The sequence below is a fragment of the Rhineura floridana genome, chromosome 6 (genome assembly GCF_030035675.1).
Source record: "Rhineura floridana isolate rRhiFlo1 chromosome 6, rRhiFlo1.hap2, whole genome shotgun sequence".
NCBI lineage: Eukaryota > Metazoa > Chordata > Lepidosauria > Squamata > Rhineuridae > Rhineura > Rhineura floridana.
In genome coordinates this window covers 15,829,573-15,849,851 of record NC_084485.1, presented here as the reverse complement: position 1 = coordinate 15,849,851, position 20,279 = coordinate 15,829,573, and the positions used below count along the sequence as shown (strand labels likewise).

The window sequence follows — 20,279 nt, the reverse complement described above, 5'->3', positions numbered from 1 at the left end:
TTAATTTAATTTATATACCGCCCTAAGCCATTTGTAATTGCATTTGTTCTTGCTTATCCCTTGTCTCTCTTCCTTTCCTTTGACTTTCTCTGTTGCTATTGTTTTTTTAAAAAGGTATCCTCCTTTGTGCAGAGACCTTTCCCTTTTTGAAACTCAGTAAAATAATGTATATATTTGGGCTGCTGTGCAACTGAATTATAATGGCTGCAGGTGAAGGATGGTAGATATAATGGGTAGTGAGTAATGCAACTCTGAGCTGGGCTTATTTAACACACTAAATTTGAAGGATACACATAAGGTGTTTTAAAAGTGTACCTGAAAACTTAAAAGTGTTGCTGTGCTTGTAAACATATGCATCACACAAATTATCACAGGTTGTTTCATATAGTGAATAGCTTCATGATTGTAATTATAAATATTATTATTACTATTATTAACACTCAAAAAGAAGCTGAAGTGAACCCTGGCTTTCTGAGAAGAGTGCATATATTATCTTGTTTGCAAACAAGCATTTGTTGATTTGTACTTTATTTTTAGGTGTATCCTTAAAACACTATTGGTGTACATTAAAAACATAATCTGTGAATCAACACTACCTCATCAATAAGCTGGGATTGGTTGGGGCTTCATTTGAGGTTTTCATGTATTAGGAAGCATTAATATGCATGCTTCCATATAACATGTGAAATATCTTGTAGTCCAGGCTAACTGGATTAAAATACTACTTCAACCATAGAAGTTTCTGTTGATTATATGGGAAACTTCCAGTTTTTTATTGCCACTGAATGAGACACAACTATCAAAGACTGTTAAGGGATAAGTAAAATATGTTAGTTGATTTTTTTTGTACCCAGTAAACTGCCTTGGATCCAGAGAACCATGAGTGGGGTTCCACTAATTTGACATGGCTTCCTGCTTCCTTTCCACTATAGCCCCTTGTGGCCCAGAAAACCATTTCTGAGGTTGGGGAACCCTCCAGAATGGCATGTAATGGACCATAGGAGGATGTTACATGAACGGAATGGATGGTAGTTTGGGATGTGTGAATGCCATATTGAACTGGCATTAAGATGAGAAATGTGTGCATGAAAGCAATGGGTAGCGCTGATGTTTAGTTAGGAAGTTCTCTCCTCTCCTTGAAGACTGGAAGGGGCTCTGGGTTAGGATGTGACAGTAATAGCAAGATACAAATTGGTTTTCCATTGATATGATCATTGGCTGAAAAGGGAAAATACTGTCAGCTCACATAGCCAGATTGATTTGCCACAGTCTTGTGGCATTTATATGATTCCTACACATCCCACTTTTTCAACTCGGCCATGTTCACTGTACCTCTGCAAACCTTCAGAAAGAGAGTGTAGTGATGACATGGTGCACATGAATAAAGATGTGAGCTGGATAGCTCTATATAGCCTAAGACAAGCCATCTCAGCCTCAGCGCACTTCCCTATTCTATAATTTAAGAATATTGTTTATAAAATATCCTGCTTTTTTCCCCTCAACTTGTGGCAACCAGGGCAGGCTGTAATCATACCAGTCCACGTTGACGGGTTGTAGAGATTGCTGAGACAATGTACCTGAATCAATGAGTGCTTAGAAAAACCTCTGTGTGGTCCAGGTCGCATGCAATGCTAAGCCGAACCCTGGCTTACTGCAAAAGAGCGGCCTCCTGGACAGGAGATTGCAGCCACTTTGCTTCACTTTTGCTGTTGTGTTGCTCTGAACTAATTTATTGTGTGGCTTAGCATTATGCATTTCTTTCATTTTCTAAGTAAGAGTCAACATGATAGAAGTGTATAAAACTGTATATGGTATGAGAAAGTCAAAAGTTTTTCTCCCTCATAACCAGGGCTGTGGAGTCGGTATGTCAAACCTTCGACTCCAACTCCTCTATTTTTCTACTGTCCGACTCCTTCATAAATGGCAAACGTATATTAATTTTTCTACTGTCTGACTCCGACTCTGACTCCTTCATAAATGGCAAATGTATATTAAAGTATTAATATTAATAAATTAATATTAATATCAATATAAAATAGTAATTTTATTTTGAAGTCGGAGTCAGTACATTTCTTCCGACTCCACCCAAAATTGCTTCCGACTCCACAGCCCTGCTCATAACTCTACAACTTGGGGACATCCAATGAAGCTGAATGCTGGATCAGTGGTTCCCAACCTGGGGTCCGTGACCCCCATAGGGGCCAGGAAACCATCCTGGGGGGCCACGAAGAGCCAAGAGAGGAATTATTTTTTTTAAAAAAAAAAGTCTTCAGGACGGCTGAAACAAACTGAGCAAGTGCGAGTGACTTTCATTCCCAGCTCCTCCTCACCTTGCCCCTCAAGGAGACCAGCTGCTGCTTGCTCTTCCTGAGTTCCAAGTTCCTTAAACCCTTATGGGGAAAGGTAGCCCCAGCCTTTGTATGCTGCGTGGACCAGTAGTGTTAGCAGCAATACCAGAAGGAGAGCACAGACCTGGCGGCAAACATGTACATATCCCTCTACAGCTTGGGACCAGGATACCTGAAGGACCATCTTATTCCTTACATATCCAGTCAACCACTGTGCTCTGCAGGTGAGGGCCTCCTGCAGATACCATCTTATCAGGAGGTCTGTTCTGCACAACATAGGAAGCGGCATTTTAGTATAGTGGCAACTACCCTTTGGAATTCTCTCCCCTTAAATATTAGACAGGTGCCATCTCTGTTATCTTTTCGGCGCCTACTAAAGACCTTGCTGTTCCAACAGGCCTTTTAAGTAGAGACCTTATCCCAGTCTACATATGTGTTGGAATTGCTTTTTAATGCATTTTAAACCTTTTCTTCTTTTAAAGATGTTTTTAAAGCTTTTAAAAAATGTTTTTAAAGATGTTTTGTTTTCATATATTTTAAAGTCTGTTTTATGATGGTTTAAAGTGTGCTTAGTGCTTTTGTTTGCTGTCTTGGGCTCCTACTGGGAGGAAGGGCAGGATGGATATATAATAGCCTCACACCCCCTTCCCACAACCCACCAGACTCCTGAAATGTGAACAACATAGAAAGAGGCACGCAGCAGTGGAAGTGCGCTCTCCCCTCTCCGTACATCTTCCTGTAGTCTCACACAGGCCATTACCACAGGCCAAGGGGAAGGTGGTGGTGATGGAGAGGGGTGAGGGAGAGAAAAGAAGGGGAGGTCACTCCTCATTGCCTCAGAAAGAGGGGGAGAGAAAGAGGTGAAGGTTGAGGAGGATTCCACCCTTGCTCTTCTCCCTCCTGCGGATACCCTCCCTTTGGTGTAAGGGGACAGGAGGGGGGACTCAGTGAAGAGTGGGACCATGTGCATTTGTTTTCAGTTTCCTCTGCCACCACAGGTCACTCCAAAAAAAGGAAGCACCTAGCATGGACACACAGCCCACTTTACTCCAACCCTCCCTCCCCCTCCTCATCTTCCGAGTGCCCGCCCTCCCACTTGGCTGCTCCTCTTCACTTGCAGCTGTCACCACCTCTTACTACTCCCTTTTGACCCACCGAACCTCCCTCCCACCCAGAACTTGACATGTCTTTCCTGCCTCTAACCCTGCCCCCTTCCTTCACATTATGTCTATTTCTCTTTTTCTTCTCTCTCTGCCCATTTACACTCATTGCCCCCACCCCCGACGCCCAGGTTTGCTCCTATTTTGATTTTGCATATAGGCTTGCGTGAACCATGTATTTAAATTATTATATATATATATACATTGGGCTTTAATTTCTTGCCAGGCAGATTTCTGTCTCTCTTCTGCCTCCGTTTCTCCTCCTGCATGCCAATTGTGGTGATGGCCAGAGCAGCAGGAGGGGGAGTAACAATTAACATGTGGGGGGTCATGAAGTTTTTTGAGGTTCCAAAGGGGTCCCGTACTCATAAAGGTTGGGAACCACTTTGCTGGATGATGGAGGACAAACAAAAGAAAGTACTTCTTCACACAACATATAGTTACAACTTTGGAATTTGCTCCCACAAAAGGCAGTGTTGACCACCAAATGGCTTTAAAAGAGTATACAAATTCATGGAGGATAAGGCTGTCAGTGGTTCCTAACCCTGATGGCTGTGTTTTACCTCCATTGTTGTGGAAGAAGTATGCTTCTGAATACCAGTTGCTGGAAACTGTAGGAGGGAAGAATGCTATCTTACTCAGGTTTTGTTTGGGGGGTTCGCATGGCCATTAGGTTGGCCCATGTGAAAACAGAATGATAAACTACATGAGCCGCTGGCCTGATCTAACAGGCTGTTATGTTCTTACTATGTGCAAACTGGATCTATAAATACTAATTATTTAGTAGACTGCCTGTCCTTATGATAGGGTGTGTGTTGGATTGTGTATTTCATGGAAACCTTTCGGTGGGGTGAATTGCAGAAGCAGCTTGCCAGGTAGGGTCGAGCTGCTGTGCTAGCTTCTTGGCATGTGGGTCGCTGTTGCTTACCAGGTGGGAGAACGTGAGCCAGCAGGGAGGTTTGCGCGGTGCAAATATACAGATGGAACCAATCCGATGTTCTTGTTGGTGCATTTGCACTGTGCCAACCTCCCCACCCTTCTTGATAAGCAACAGTGATTTACCTGCCAGGAAGCTAGCATACCAGTTCTGCCCCTCCTGGCAAGCCGCTCCTGCTGCATTGTGTCTGTATGCACTCTGCACACTGTGATACATTGCACCCTCCTAGTATCATTATCATGCCACTGTCAGTGGTGGAGTATTTGTTTGGCTCTCCCTATAGCAGGGTCCCAAAGTGCAGATCTTTTACACTTGCTCACAGGACTGAGTGGCAATTATTTACTTATGTGGGAGAAAGTAAATGGATGCAGTTAGACAATACTGCTGAGTGAGGGTTAGACCTGCTCCCTCTCCCTAGCGAGCCTATTGAATGTGACAGAATGTTGGACACTTAACTTTTATATTGGAGAAGCTGAAGTAACCAGACAGTTGTTTCACCGCTTACCAAAGTCTGACTGCATTCATTGTGTATTCTCAACATGCCTGTTTGGTTCTGCAAATGCTTTTTGAGTAGGATGCGCAAGGATTAGCGTTTGGATGAGAGAGGTATCTTTATTGTCTACACAGAATAGTAGGGTTGATTTTGGGGAGTTTTGCAGTAACAAAAACATTTGTGAGAATGCTCTTGTGAGGGCAGCAATTCATCAAATTTAAGTGCACTTGATTTTCTAGCCATTTCACAACCACTGCGACTCAGAAATGGAAGCAGCTGTGCATAATTGGTCTTTTCAAGAAGGAATTTGTGTTCAGTTTTGTTACAACCACACTTCTCGTACTCTTGATGTGTGCTCTTTGGTATGTCTTACGCTCTGCATCACCCCCCCTTTTCTAGGCAAATATGCTACAGATAGTCGTCAGAGCTTGGTTGGAAAGCCAGTGGAGACTGACACATTCACATCTACAAAGTTGCTTACTGCAAAAGAGCTGGCACAGGAATCTTAGCACAACCTGTGCAAGATGTTCAAAGTCTCGGCGGCTGGGACATAAAAGAAACATTTCGGAAAAGAAGCTGGTAAAGTCTCAACAAATGCTCTTTTGTAGCTCCGAAAGATACTTCTTGTCCTCTCTTACTTGCCTTTGGAGTCCCTTTGCTTCTGTTTTCTCATAGTGCATTGAATTAAATGCCTTAGTAAATTTAGCATTTGGTAAGAACTCTGGCATTTTTCTTTCTTGCATCTTGTTTATGTGATGGTTGCAAGAATATGAAGTAAATACTGCCTTGAAAATTCTTAGCAACATGTACTTCCTGTCTTTTGGTAGCTCAGTATATGTAAATGTTTTTATGATGCAGACCTCTTGGCTTACATGGTCATAGAATGATCATATATACAGACTGGAAAAGGCCGCAGTTTGCATATGTACAAGAAGGTTCCATTGCGTTCAGTGGTGCTTCCTTCTGAGTAAACATATATAGTGGGGGTGGGGAACCTTTTCTGGCCAGCAGGCCAACTTTGGTGTCATAGTGACATCAGGTAATGCTGCACTTTGAAGCCCAGTTGTCAGGACTTCAAAGTGCGGTGTGGGGCTGCTTGCCAAGGGCTTTCAAACAACTGTGTGCTGCTCCTTTAAATGTCTAATTTTCAGAGGTTTAAAAGAGCAGTGCGAAGCTGCTTCAAAGGTCAGCACCTGGAGGGAGAAGTGGTTTCCATTCAGTGGAATCCTTGAGCAAGGCTTGCTCCCTCCTGCCCATCAGGTGATGGGCAGGTGCAAGCGCACTGTGGTCCAGCAAAAGAACAACCAGAAACCCACTTTAAAGTCCCGATTGTTCCTTTTGAAGTCCTGCCTTTACCTGCCCAACACCTGACATCATGTATGATGTCAGGTGTAGAATGGGTGTGGCTTCCTCAAAATGGCCGTGAGCTGGAAGTTCGCCACCTCTGATATATAGGGTTGAACTGTATGTTATCTTTATTAACTTATTGCATCCCATCTTTTCTCCCAGGAGCTCAGGGTAACATATATGGGTTTGTCTCCTTTCCTGTATTTTTATTCTGACAGCAGTTTTATGAGACAATTTAGGTTGGGTGATGGTGAATGGTCTAAAACCATCCAGTTGGTTGCATGGCTGACCTGGGATTGTTCAGCCTATCTCTCACCATTCTAAGTCCAGTGCTCTATATTTTCTGCACCATACTGGCTCTTGTATATAAATGTTGGGAGAAAAAAAGGATCCCAGTTTCATTTGATGTTAGTTGGCTTTTAGTGCAGCTGCAGGATGACTTTGAAGTCTCTATTAGTTCAAAATTCAGCTACAAGAATTCTGACTGGTTTGAGTAGGTGAAGGTATGCTTCACCAATTCTTAAAAAATTGCACTGGTTGCCTATTCAGTTCTGGGCCCAATTCAAAGTGCTGGTGCTTACTTTTAAAGCCATAAATAGCTGGTGCTTACCTTTAGTGCCAAATACCTGAAGGTGTATCCCCTCCCGTAATGTCCTGCCCAGGTATTAAGGTCTTCAACTGAACCTATTATCTGAGAAGATGGGCTGTAGCTCAGTGGTAGAGCTTGCAGGCAGAAGGTCCCAGGTTCAGTCCCTGCCATCCTCAGGTAGGGCTGGGAAGGTCTCTGTCTGAAACCCAGAGAGCTTCTTCTATCAGTGGAGATAATACTGAGCTAAATGGACCAATGGCCTGACTCAGTATAAGGTAGCTTCTTACAAATGTTATCACTTGTTTTAACCTGTTTTATTATGCTGTACACCGCCCTGGGAGCTTATTGCTATAGGGCGGTCTAAAAATGTAATAAAATAAGGACTTCCGGGAAGTGGTGCTGGCTGGTGGTTGTCTCTGAGGGAGCTCTGCCTCAGAGGAAGCTTTTTTCAGGTTAAAAGCCAGCCAAGAGGAATCTTGGACTGGCTTAAATGTTCTCCAAGGTATAGGAGAACCGATCAGATCTTCCACAAGACTTCGTTGAGCTGTCGGCGGCTGGAATTGATCAGGAAATTCCTGAGATAAGAAGGCAAGCCGATCGGCTGAAGACGGAGTCAGGAATTCCACGCAAGCTGAACTGGAATAAAGCGAAGCGTTTTTTCTTCTCTCAAAAAAAAACGTTCTTAACCAGCGAGCCCACTTCTGCCTAAACCTTATCATTCGGCTTAAATTACTGCAATAAAAGGGATTTGTTTATGAATCAGCAATTGAGAAACCTGGGTGAGTCATACTTTTTCTCTTTTAAATATAATTAAGGAAGAAAGAAAATATAAACAACTTATATACTTTTTTTACGACAAAAAGCTGGCTTGAATTTGGACTTTTAAAGTTTAAAAACGGATGAGAGGTAATTATTATATTTTGGACTATTTTTCTCTTTGGACTATTTCTTGTTGGATGAATCCGCTGCTCGTATATGCTACTAATTGTTTAGTCTTGGCAACCAGAATTGTTTTGCATTCTTGGAAGCAGATAAGGACTGTGTTGTGCTGGCTGGATTTCAATAATAGGCCTGGAATATTAACTCTTCTTTTTGGTGGAGGGAAAAAAAGAAAAGAAATAGACTGCCCTTAGGTTCTGAAACAGTGATTAATATTAGAAATTAAAGGCCTCTTTTTGAAAATGACAACTAAAAAAACAACCAAGGCCCAGGGGCGAAGAGGTTCTATTGATACACAGGAAGAGGATATACCCCCAGAAATGTTTCAAAAAATAATGGAAGGGATTAATGCTATAAAACAGGAAATGAAACAGGAAATGAAAACTGAATTGACAGATATAAAAGACTATATTAAAACACAAGTGGATGAGATTAAAGGGACAATTGGGCAAATAAAGGAAGATGCAAAAAATACTAAAGAAAAGGTACAAACCTTGGAGAATAGAACAGATATACTAAATCTGGAACTAGAAAAAAATTTGGACTATTTAGCTGTGACTGAAATGAGAAATAAAGAGCATTGTTTGAGATTCCGTGCAATCCCTGAGGAAACAGGTGAAGACATTAGAGATAAAATTGTTAATGCTTTAGTAAAATTTCTGGACTTGAATGAAGATAGGATGGAATTTGAAATAGACAAAGTTTATAGAATTAACTCCAGATATGCAACAATGAAAAAAATTCCAAGAGATGTGCTTGTTCATTTCGTAAAGAAGACGACCAGAGATATGGTTTTACAGCAACACTTTAAATATACCTTTAAAATTGATGGTAAGGAAATACTGGTGATGAAGGAAATTCCTATTAGACTTTTACGTAAGAGAAAAGAATATGCTTTCCTTACAGAAAAACTTAAGCAATGCAAAATTCAATTTAGGTGGGACGTTCCAGAAGGAGTGATTTTTACATTCAGACAACAGAAATACAGACTGAATACTGTTCAAAAAGCAAGGGACTTCTTGAGAAAAGCTTCAAAAGATATGGAAGAAGATAAACTCAAAGATATGGATATAGTTCCTGGGAAACAAAGTCAACAAGGATATGCAGAGGAGGGGAAGGAAGATGATGGATCAAAAGGAGCATCAGGCAAATTTTAAAATACACGCTTAATGATGGATTACAAATACCTAACTTGGAATATAAATGGAGCCAACACGGCGCAGAAGAGAAAGAAAGTGTTTCATTATTTGAAAAAATTAAAATTGGATATAATTTGTCTACAAGAAACTCATATTCAGAAGAAAGATTCCAAATATCTGATTTGTAAAAATTTGGGTGAAGAATTTATTTCAGCTGGACCAAAAAAAAAAAATGGAGTTGTTCTCTATATTAACCCACAATTGCTTCCTAAATTGGTATTATTGGACGATAGTGGTAGATTTGTGGGGGTTGAAATTACTTTACAAGGTACAAACATTTTGATAGTGGGTATTTATGCCCCCAATGAAGATAAAACAAGGTTTTATACAGGACTTATGGAAAAATTGTCAGAGTTTTCATATGAGCATTGGTGTGTCATGGGTGACTGGAATGGGGTAATCTCACCAAAAATTGATAGGCTTTCTGAAAAAAATATCAAAGAGACACAAGGTAAATTACCGAAGATTTGTTTTGAACTCATGGAACATTTAGAATTGGTGGATACCTGGAGATATATAAATGATAATGCAAAGGAATTTACTTATTTTTCAGAAAGACATAAAACATTTTCGAGGATTGATATGATTTGGATGTCAAAAATTTTAGCGAAGGATATTTTTAAAATGGATATATTACCAAAAACTTTTTCGGACCACAATCCTGTGATATTAACTTTAAAAAAAAAAAATCTTGGATTTAGATGGAGACTAAATGAATCTTTATTACAGAATGATAAAGTAATACAAGAATGTAAGAAGAAATTAAAGGAGTTCTTTGAATATAATTTATATAAAGGAACAAGTGAAAATATTGTTTGGGATACTAGTAAGGCATTTATGAGGGGATACTTTATTAAATGTAATTCTGAATTAAAAAAAAAGAAACAACAGAAAATGCAATTAATTTTGGAAGAAATAAAACAAAAAGAGGAAGAATTGAAAAAGAATCCAGCTAAAGTTTCTATTGTAAATCAAATTAAAATGTTACAGAAGCAAGTATCAATGTTGACAGTTAGAGAAATTGAAAGGAAATTAAATTTTGCTAAACAAAGGACTTTTGAATTTGCAAATAAACCTGGGAAATGGTTAGCATATAAATTAAGAAAAGAACGTCAAAAAAATATTATTTTAAAGATACAAGAAGGAGATGAGACGCTGACAGATAATGTAAAAATCAAAAAGATTTTTCATCAATATTACTCAACATTGTATAAGTGTCAAGAAATTCCATCTGAAAAAATAGAAGAGTATTTATCTAAACAGAATCTGCCGAAAATTACAGATTTTCAGAGACAAGTTATTAATGGCCCTATTACGTCAAGAGAGATATCTGAAGCTATAAATAAAATTAAATTAGGAAAGGCGCCAGGACCAGATGGGCTATCTGCAATGTATTATAAATGTTTGGAGGAAGAACTCTTGCTACCCTTACAGTCTACAATGAATTCTATTTTGCAAGAGGGAAAGATACCGGATAGTTGGAAAAATGCTAATATAACATTAATACCTAAAGAGGACCAAGATTTAACTAAAACAAAAAATTATCGGCCAATATCTCTACTGAATAATGACTATAAAATTTTTACAATGATTTTGGCTGAAAGATTGAAAATAATATTGCAACAATTTATTCAGGAAGATCAATCAGGGTTTTTACCTAAAAGACAATTACGTGACAACGTCAGGAATGTTTTGAATGTGTTGGAATATTTAGAACAACGAAATGATAAACAAGCAGCTTTGATTTTTTTAGATGCTGAAAAAGCATTTGATAATTTGAATTGGAAATTTATGTTCCAGGTTTTGGAGCAAATGGATTTTGGAGACAACTTTATAAAATGGATCAGATCGATTTATACATCACAGAAGGCCCAGATAATTGTTAATGGAGACTTAACGGATTCATGTGAAATACAAAAGGGTACAAGACAGGGATGTCCATTATCTCCCCTTTTATTTATTCTGGTTTTAGAAGTGCTGCTTAGAGATATAAGGCAAGATAAAAGGATTTCGGGATTAAAAATAAAAAAAGAAGAATATAAATTGAGAGCATTTGCTGATGATTTGATAATTGTACTAGAAAACCCTTTGGAAGGAATTCATATATTGATGGATAAATTAAAAGAATTTGGACCGTTAGCAGGATTTAAGATCAACAATCAAAAAACAAAGATGTTGGTGAAAAATTTAACTTTAAGGGAACAGAAAGAGTTAATGGACAAGACAGATTTTACAATAGAAAAAAAGTTGAAATATCTAGGCATCATCATGACAAATAAAAACTCAAAGCTGTTTCATAATAATTACGAAAAATTATGGACAGAGATTAAGAAAGACTTGCTAAGATGGGATAAACTACAACTGTCATTAATGGGTAGAATATCTGTGATAAAAATGAATGTATTACCGAGAATGATGTTTTTGTTTCAAACAATACCTGTAATATCCTCTGATTTACCTTTTAAACAATGGCAAAAAGATATTTCTAAATTTGTATGGCAAGGAAAAAAACCAAGAGTTAAATTTAAATTACTTCAAGACGCTAAAGAAAGAGGAGGACTGGGATTACCAAATTTGAGACTTTATTTTGCTGCCTGCTGTTTAGTCTGGATAAAGGAATGGATCTTATTGAGGAATAAAAGACTATTGGATTTGGAGGGCCACAATCTGAAGTGGGGATGGCATGGATATCTATGGTATGACAAAGTAAAAGTAAACGTAGACTTTAACAATCATTTTATAAGACGTTCTCTGTTGAAAATATGGAATAGATACAAACCAAGGTTTTATTCGAAAATACCATTATGTGTCTCAAGTCAAGAAGCGTTTTATAGAAGAGAAATGTCTGGAAAAGAGAAATGGTTAACTTATCAAGAACTATTAGAAAATGTACATGGAGAATACACAATGAAAGAGAGAGAACAATTGATAAAGGAAGGATATAGTTTTCATTGGTTTGCCTATTTACAATTGTTAGAAAGATATAAAATGGACAAGAAAATGTATGGGTTTGAAATAAGTAAATCTGATTTTGAAATAGGTTTGTATACAAATGATGAAAACATAATTGCAAAAATGTATAAACTTTTATTGAAAATGGATATGGAGGAAGAACAAGTAAAAGAGTGCATGGTAAAGTGGGCAAAAAATTTTGGTCATAACATACAAATGGATCAATGGGAAAATATGTGGAAAAAAGGCTTGAAATTTACATTATGTTATAATCTTAAAGAAAATTTTTATAAAATGATGTACCGTTGGTACATGACTCCAGAAAAGCTGTCAAAAATGTATAGTAATGTCTCTAATGTTTGTTGGAAATGTAAACAACAAGAAGGATCTTTTTATCATATGTGGTGGTCATGTAAAAAGGCGAAATTATTCTGGGCACAGATAGGTAGGAAGATGCAAAAAATTTTAAAGATAAATATTCAGTCAAAACCAGAATTTTTTTTACTGGGTTTTATGGATAAACAAATAGAAAAGAAATATGGAAGAATATTATTATATATGATTACGGCAGCAAGATTATTATATGCACAAAAGTGGAAAATGGAATCAATACCAACAATGGAAGAATGGCTACTGAAATTAATGGACTTAGTAGAAATGGATAAATTGACGTGTTTACTTAGAGAAAAATCGACAGATACATTCCTTAAGGATTGGAAGCCTCTCTTAGACTTTTTGTCGAAAGATCAAAATAAAATGATGATACTGGGATTTGATGATTAATTAAGACACCTTATGGAGAAAAGGGATTCTGTATGTACATATTAAGGGACAGGTTTGATGTATATTATATACTTATAGCTGATCTGTGACAAATCGGAAGTCAACCATTTTATTTTTATTTTTTGTTGTAGTATTGTTATGTTTTTTCTTACTTTGTTTTGTTTGTTTTTTGGAAAAATTTGAATAAAAACTATATAAAAATAAAAAATAAAAATGTAATAAAATAAATAAATAAAATAATAATATATTATGCTTGCATGAAGGAGAGATCCTTTTCAGTGGTGGCACCCTGACTTTAGAATCCTCCCTAGAGAGGCTCAGCTTTCATTGATATTACCATCTGTTTCGCACCAAGTTAAGACTTGCTTGCTTGCCCAGGCATTTAAAACGGGTTTCATTTTTCTATGGCTTTTTATTGTCATGTTATGGATTATGTTTTGCTTTTATTGCATTTACTACTAGTAGTAGCAGCAGAAGCCCTGGGATCAGTGTGGATGAAGGGTGGTTTAAAATTTTGTAAAGTAAGTCAGTTATAGTATTATTAGGTCTACTGGTCAATTTCATGCTTCTTGCATAAGTGCTTGCTTTACCAGAAGGACTAATAATAAACTACTGTGTTGTTCCCTCTACGGTTCTTGTTAATATTTTTTGTTTCTCTACCGAGAGGTCTGTTATTAAGCACTACTATAAGATGTAGAGTGTATTTGGTGTGTCAGTTTCATATTATGAAAGCAGCAACTGTAGATTTACATGGCAAGTTTGTATTCAAAATGCAGGTATTCTAAGCATTTTTTCTCTTCGACACTTTTTCATTTATATGATGGTGGATAGCCCCTGCTTTTGTGAATGAAGGAACTCCTAGCCAGATTGTCATACAGTCTGTGCTCAGAACTGCACCTGCCTAGTACTTAATCAGCTCACAATCTAAAGATGTGTTCAGAGACTCAGGCTGCCAGAGTACATGATGTGGCTATCTATTGTGAGGTGACAGAATCACCTTGTACTGGAAAATATGGCTGCATAAATCCTCTCTGTTGTAGGAGAGTGTTCTCTTATTGAACTTATTTTGTAATGTGCTAGAGATTGCAAACTCTTTTTAGCAACAATTAGCAGAGAAAAGGCAAGTATTTCTTGTACTTGTTTTGAATAATTTAGAGCAGCGGTTTACCGTTTTATCTTGGTGATGCTATGTAAATTTGGAAAACATTATTTTCCTTAAAATGTTGTCACAGGTTATTTTCAAGGGCCTTTAGACGGACCTTTCTCAGCAGCATTTGTCTAACTAGTCATGTAACAAACAATTCCTTTCCAGCTGCTTGAACTTTAAAAAAACAAATTAGAGTTCTTTGGTATTATCAGAAGACTAGGATATTGCCATAAATTCTGTATTGATTTATAGATTATCATCTTTTTTAAAAAATAAAAAAGCCCAGGGAACATATCAATTAATTGGCTATATTACAGCAAACAGAAGAGTTGAAAAGTGAAATCAATAATTAATTGGGTATGAAGTGTAACTGCTGGGCTAATGAGATTGCTGTTGGAATTGCTAGTGAACATTGTTGCTATCTCTCTTCCAAGAGAGAGAAAATATTAGATAGATATTTTTCTTTAAATGCTGAATGCTGTTTTCACAGGAGGGTTGTGTTGGAGAGCAGTAAAATAAAGCTGACCATTTCCTTTCTACATACACTCTCTTTCATGGTTCTGATACGTTCCAGTGTTTCAAACCTTTCCAATCTCAGGGGACGCTTTCCACAGCACTATCTGTTGAGGAAGTTCTGCATGTCTGCCATAGAGTTCCAGCCTATCACAGAGAATTCTGGGATATGTTCTGGGTGCATGCTCAGTTCGTGCAGGCCACTGTTCCAAGCTTGTTGGGTTTCATTTAACAGCCCACAACAACTCAAGGGTGCACCCTGGAACATACCAACCCCTACTTTGCAGCACTCCATTGCAGCAGAAGATCTAATGATGACCAAGCTCTCTTTCAGGCAAGCCTGCCTGCCATTTCTGATCCTTTCATGGTGGAACCCCTGATAAGTTTCCAAAGATCCCCTGAACAATTTGAAAGCCACTGTGTTGGAATAATTGAGATAACTGTGAAGTACTTTCTATGCTGAAAAGTGGGACCCTATGTCAAAGCAGACTGCCTGCTGTATTTTTTCCTTGCTTCTCATAAACTGAAATGGAAACAACTTGGAAAATAGGGATTGAGTGCAGCTAGGAAGGCACATAACAACAAGGCAGCTGCCTTAATGTTGAGTCAGACCATTTGTTCATCTGGCTTGGTATTGTCTCTACAATAACTGGCAGTGGCCCTCCAGAGGTCTGTCTTAGCTGCAGATGTCAGGGATTGAACCTGGGATCTTGTGCATACAAATTATATGCTCTACCCCAGCCCTTTACAGCCCTTTCTACTTGGGGGTAGAATGAAAACAAAGAAGGAGGCTGGTGGTCTTCCTTGGGAAAATGTTTCCATAATAAAATAACTTATTAAAGCAGGACAGCATATACACACATGAACTCATTCAACAGAGGGACCCAGAGCAGGGATTTATTAGAGTGCCCAAAGAGAGCCCATACAGGAAGGAAAAGCTCCTAAGGTACCCAGGTTACTAGCCATTTAGGATTTTAGAGGTAAAATCTAGCATTTTGGATGAAAGCAAATAAGCGGCTAATTAAAATCACAGAGTAATATGCTCCGGCTGGCGAGTGCCAAACAATAGTCTGACAATGGCATTTTGAACCAATCAAAGTTTCTCACTGCTTTTCAAGGACTACCCTGTGGGAAGTGTGTTATAGTTGTCAAAGAATTGTCCCCCTGGGGTCCCTTGTCTTTAGTTCCCCAAGGGGGCTTCTTTGCTTCTGAGAACAGTCCCAACTCCTTTGCTTCTGAGAACAGTCCCAACTCCTCTGGGTCTCTGCTTCTCAGGCAAAAACTCCCTCCTTCAGGAGTAATTACTCATGGTAGTACTGCCACCATCCCTCTTCCTGGTTCCTTTCTCTGAGAGAAGGGATCTCAGAGACCAATGTGAATTCTAAGGGATTAACCCTCATTAACCAACGGTAATCAGTAGCGTTCAGCAATCAAGGACTAGATTTAGAATCCTTAGTTCCAAACCAATGCACACCATATATAAAAAGATAGTTTATTTAAAAGTAAATAGAATGGTATATACAAAAGAGAACAGCAGTTTGATTCCTTAAAGCTAATCACCCTCAGACACGAGGTACATTGGCATAACAAAGGAGAGTTCAATACAGACAAAGAATACAACAAAGATCTATCTAAGCTAAGATCCTATGCTTACAGAAGAGCTGCGTGGTTCCCAACTGACATTTCGCTGTCAAACGTCAGCAAGTCGAGTTAGATGGAAAAAGGGAACCAAGACTGAAAAAGCATCCTTCATTTTTATGGAGTTTATTGGTCAACGGGGGGGGGGAGGCAAATAGCCATATTCCACTCCTGCTGGGATCCACTCCTTTGATGCCTTTGAAGATAAGGGAGCTAGACAGCATCACCCAGGGGTCCTGATCTACAACACCCCCTCTTCCTGACTTTTAATCTCAGGAAGCCAATAAGGGATAACAGCTAAGGTTCAGTTGCATCTTCTTGCAAGGTTGCAAATTGTCTGTCTGACACTGAGCCTCAGATCTCCCCCAGTAGGGAGTCCTGGGGAACCCCAGGCTCCCAGAATTGTCTCTGGTTGACCCATTTCAGCTTGACCAAAGTTAGCTATTCTTGACAATAGTAGTACAGAAAGTCATTCCTCTTTCTTGGTTGCTACATGAAATAGAGGCACTTGAAGCAGAACATCATTGCTTGTCCGTCATACCAGTGCTTTTGCAATTATTGCCCAGACAATTGGAAAGTGAAATCAGGTTTTCTTTTGAACAATTGATAGAATTATGGGAAGTAGCCAAAATGTCCCTGGATGAATCGAGCACCTCTCTATGTCTGTGGCTCTGGCCTTCATTGTAAGATTGTGTGTTAGGTATAATTGATAGATAACTAATGTTATGAGGCCAGTACCTTAAATGCAATATCCGTGTCTCACTATTATTGAATGGAAACTTGATTCCTAGTAGGTTTAGAATTGAAGACTTCTTAAATGTACTGAGTTGCTTCTCTGAATACTGTTTCTCCCCATTTCAGACCCGATGCTTTGTAGATCATCGAAGGGTTTATGTAGTAGCAGGCAAAGGAGGCAATGGTATTAGCTGTTTTCACAGTGAGCCTAGAAAAATACACGGAGGTCCTGATGGTGGAGATGGAGGAGATGGAGGACATATTATACTGAAAGGTAAGAGATAATAAATCTTTGTGTTTGTTTATTTTGTTTCTAGACTGCCCATCAACTAAAGTCTTTTGCGCAGTTTACAAAAATCAATAAAATGCATATAATATATTATTGATATTATTATTATTTATATTATTTATTAAATTTATACCCTGCCCTTCCTCCCAGAGGAGCCCAGGGTGACAGACCAAAGATTCTAAAACATCTTAAAAACAGACTTTAAAATATATTAAAACAAAACATCATTTAATAATATATATTTTAAAAAGGTTTAAAAACACCTTGAAAAGCAATTCCAACATAGATGCAGACTGGGATAAGGTCTCTACCTAAAAGGCTTGTTGAAAGAGGAAGGTCTTCAGTAGGTGCCAAAAAGATAACAGAGATGGTGCCTGTCTATTATTTAAGGGGAGAGAATTCCAAAGGGTAGGTGCCACAACACTTAAGGTCTGCTTCCTATGTTGTGCGGAACAGACCTCCTGATAAGACAGTATCTTCAGGAGGCCCTCACCTGCAGAGCACAGTGATTGACTGGGTATATAAGACTACGTTTCAGGTATAGAATCATAGAATAGTAGAGTTAGAAGGGGCCTATAAGACCATCAAGTCTAACCCCCTGCTCAATGCAGGAATCCAAATCAAAGCATTCCTGACAGATGGCTGTCCAGGTATCCTGGTCCCAAGCTGTATAATGCAAATAACATAAAAACTCAAAACCCAGCATAAAACATTCATGGAATCATAGAATAGTAGAGTTAGAAAGGGCCTGTAAGGCCATCAAATCCAACCCCTGCTCAGTGCAAGAATCCAACTTATTCGACAGGTGGCTGTCCAGCTGCCCCTTGAATGCCTCTCGTGTTAGAACTCACCATCTCCCTAGGTCATTGGTTCCATTCTTGTACTGCTCTAACCTAGGATTTTTCCCCCTGATGATTGGCCAAAATCTGACTACCTGCAGCTTGAGCGCATTATTCCATGTCCTGCATTCTGGGATGATCGAGAAGAGATCCTGGCCCTCCTCTGTGTGCCAACCTTTCAAGTACTTGAAGAGTGCTATCATATCTTCCCTCAGTCTTCTCTTCTCAAGGCTAAACATGCCCAGTTCTTTCAGTCTCTCCTCATAGGGCTTTGTTTCCAGTCCTCTGATCATCCTTGTTGCCCTCCTCTGAACCTGTTTCAGTTTGTCTGCATCCTTCTTAAAGTGTAGTGTCCAGCACTGGACACAGTACTCAAGATGAGGCCTAACCAATGACAAATAGAGGGGAATTAGGACTTCACGTGATTTGGAAACTATCCTTCTGCAACCTAAAATACCATTTGCCTTTTTTGCAGCCACATCACACTGTTCACTCATATTCAGCTTGTGATCAGCAACAATTCGAAGATCCTTCTCACATGTAGTATTGCTGAGCCAAGTATCTCCCATCTTATAACTGTGCACTTGATTTCTTTTTCCTAGATGTAGAACTTTGCGTTTATCCCTGTTAAATTTCATTCTGTTTTCAGCCCAATGCTCCAACCTATGAACATCAGTTTGAATTTTGTCACTAACAAAATGCTGCATAAAACTAGACCAGCATTATATTAAAATAAAAATCAGCTTTAAAAACAAACAAGGCATTTTCTGTCCAGAATTAAAAGCAGCAAAGCATATAATTGAAATTAAAAGGCCTGTAAGAATAAAAATGTATTCACATGGTGTCAAAAGACCATAATGTAGGCACTAGGCAAGCCTCTCCAGAGAATGCATCCCATAATTGTGATGCTACCAATAAGTAGGCCCTTTCCCTAGAACACAGCTACCAAACTTAAGGTTCAGATGTATCCAAAAAGGGTCTCCAGTGACAATCTTAAGGACAACACAGGCAGGTGTTATATATAAAGTAGGTGGTCCTTCTGACACCCTGGTCCCAAGCGGTTTATGGCAGGAGTAGCCAACATAGTGCCCTCCAGATGTTGTTGGACTACATTATTATTATTATTATTTATTGCATTTATATACCTCCCCATAACCGAAGCTCTCTGGGCAGTTTACAACAACATCTGTCATCATCCTTGGCCATTGACCATACTGGCTGGGGATGATGGAAGTTGGAGTCCAATACCATCTAGAGGGCCACAGGTTGGCCACCCTGGCTTTAAATTTCAGCACATAGAATTGGGTCTGGAAACAGACTGGAAGCCGGTGAGGATGATAAGGTACTGGGGTGATGTGATCATATTTACAAGTTCCCATAAGAAATCTTGCTGCTCTATTTTTGACCAGCTGAAGTTTCCAAATGTCTATTTTAAAAGAGGTTTTTCTTGTGAAATTGTCTGAATTCCTTGCAAAACACCCCCCACAAGTTGCATTTTTGGGAAACAGAACTGATAAATGAATGTGCCAGAAAGACTCCTAAAAGTAAATCCTCCCAAATGCCCTCTCTTCCCTCCTCCCACAATCCTAAAGATTTGTCCTACATCCTCTTCTCCTCCCCCGCCCCCATCCCCTGGAAAATGCATGTAGCACATTGCTTGCACTTATAACATCTTTTGCTCATTTGCAATGACCATGCCTTTTAGAACAACCACTTCTGTTTGGCATCCAAGAATAAATCTTCACACAACACAACCAGCACAACACAACAAAACAGCTCTTCTACATCAGTCTCAGGAGGATTAAGTTCAGAAAGGGGTGTCAGTGTATCTGAAATTCACAGAAGTGAGTAGCAACTTCTTGTTAAACAGTTATTATCTCTGAGGAGTTGTTCACCCTGTAGCAGGTCAGAAGTAAGCGGCAAGAACAGCTTCAGCTTATTTGGGATATATCACTGTAAAGAAAACAGGATCTAACTAGATGACAACTTGAATTAAATTGGCATGAATTGTATTTGCCATAGACATGGAAATAGTAGAAGGGTCTACTCTGCAGAACTAATATAAAGCATATCCCTCTGACCTTGCTTTTCTACATGAAAGTCAGTAACATTTTCCCTCTTGAAGTCAGAAGATAGCATTATCACCCCTTTATACTTCTCGATTGTGCTTCAATATTGTATTGATGAGAGCAGCATAATAACCTGAGAAAAACAGAAAATACTTCTTGAGAATCAATACCAAAGGTACTTAAAAACAACCTTGAAACTATATATTAGTTAAACATTTCAGTTCTGCAAGGGAAAAATTCTCCAAAAGAAGTCACAGCTCTTATAACCCTCCGGGGAGGGTTAATCGATATAACTGTAATGC

At 38.8% G+C, this 20,279-nt stretch overlaps 1 protein-coding gene across 3 annotated transcripts in view; it reads left to right on the top strand.

Annotated features, from left to right (window-relative positions):
- Positions 1-20,279, top strand: part of MTG2 (mitochondrial ribosome associated GTPase 2) — a 31,484-nt gene that overhangs the window by 2,936 nt on the left and 8,269 nt on the right. For all 3 annotated transcript variants that reach the window (XM_061631082.1, XM_061631084.1, XM_061631083.1), the window contains exons 2-3: positions 5,338-5,517; positions 16,907-17,054. In XM_061631082.1, coding sequence (XP_061487066.1) covers positions 5,344-5,517; positions 16,907-17,054 — 322 coding nt within the window. In that variant the 5' untranslated portion in view covers positions 5,338-5,343. The remainder of the gene's footprint in view (positions 1-5,337; positions 5,518-16,906; positions 17,055-20,279) is intronic.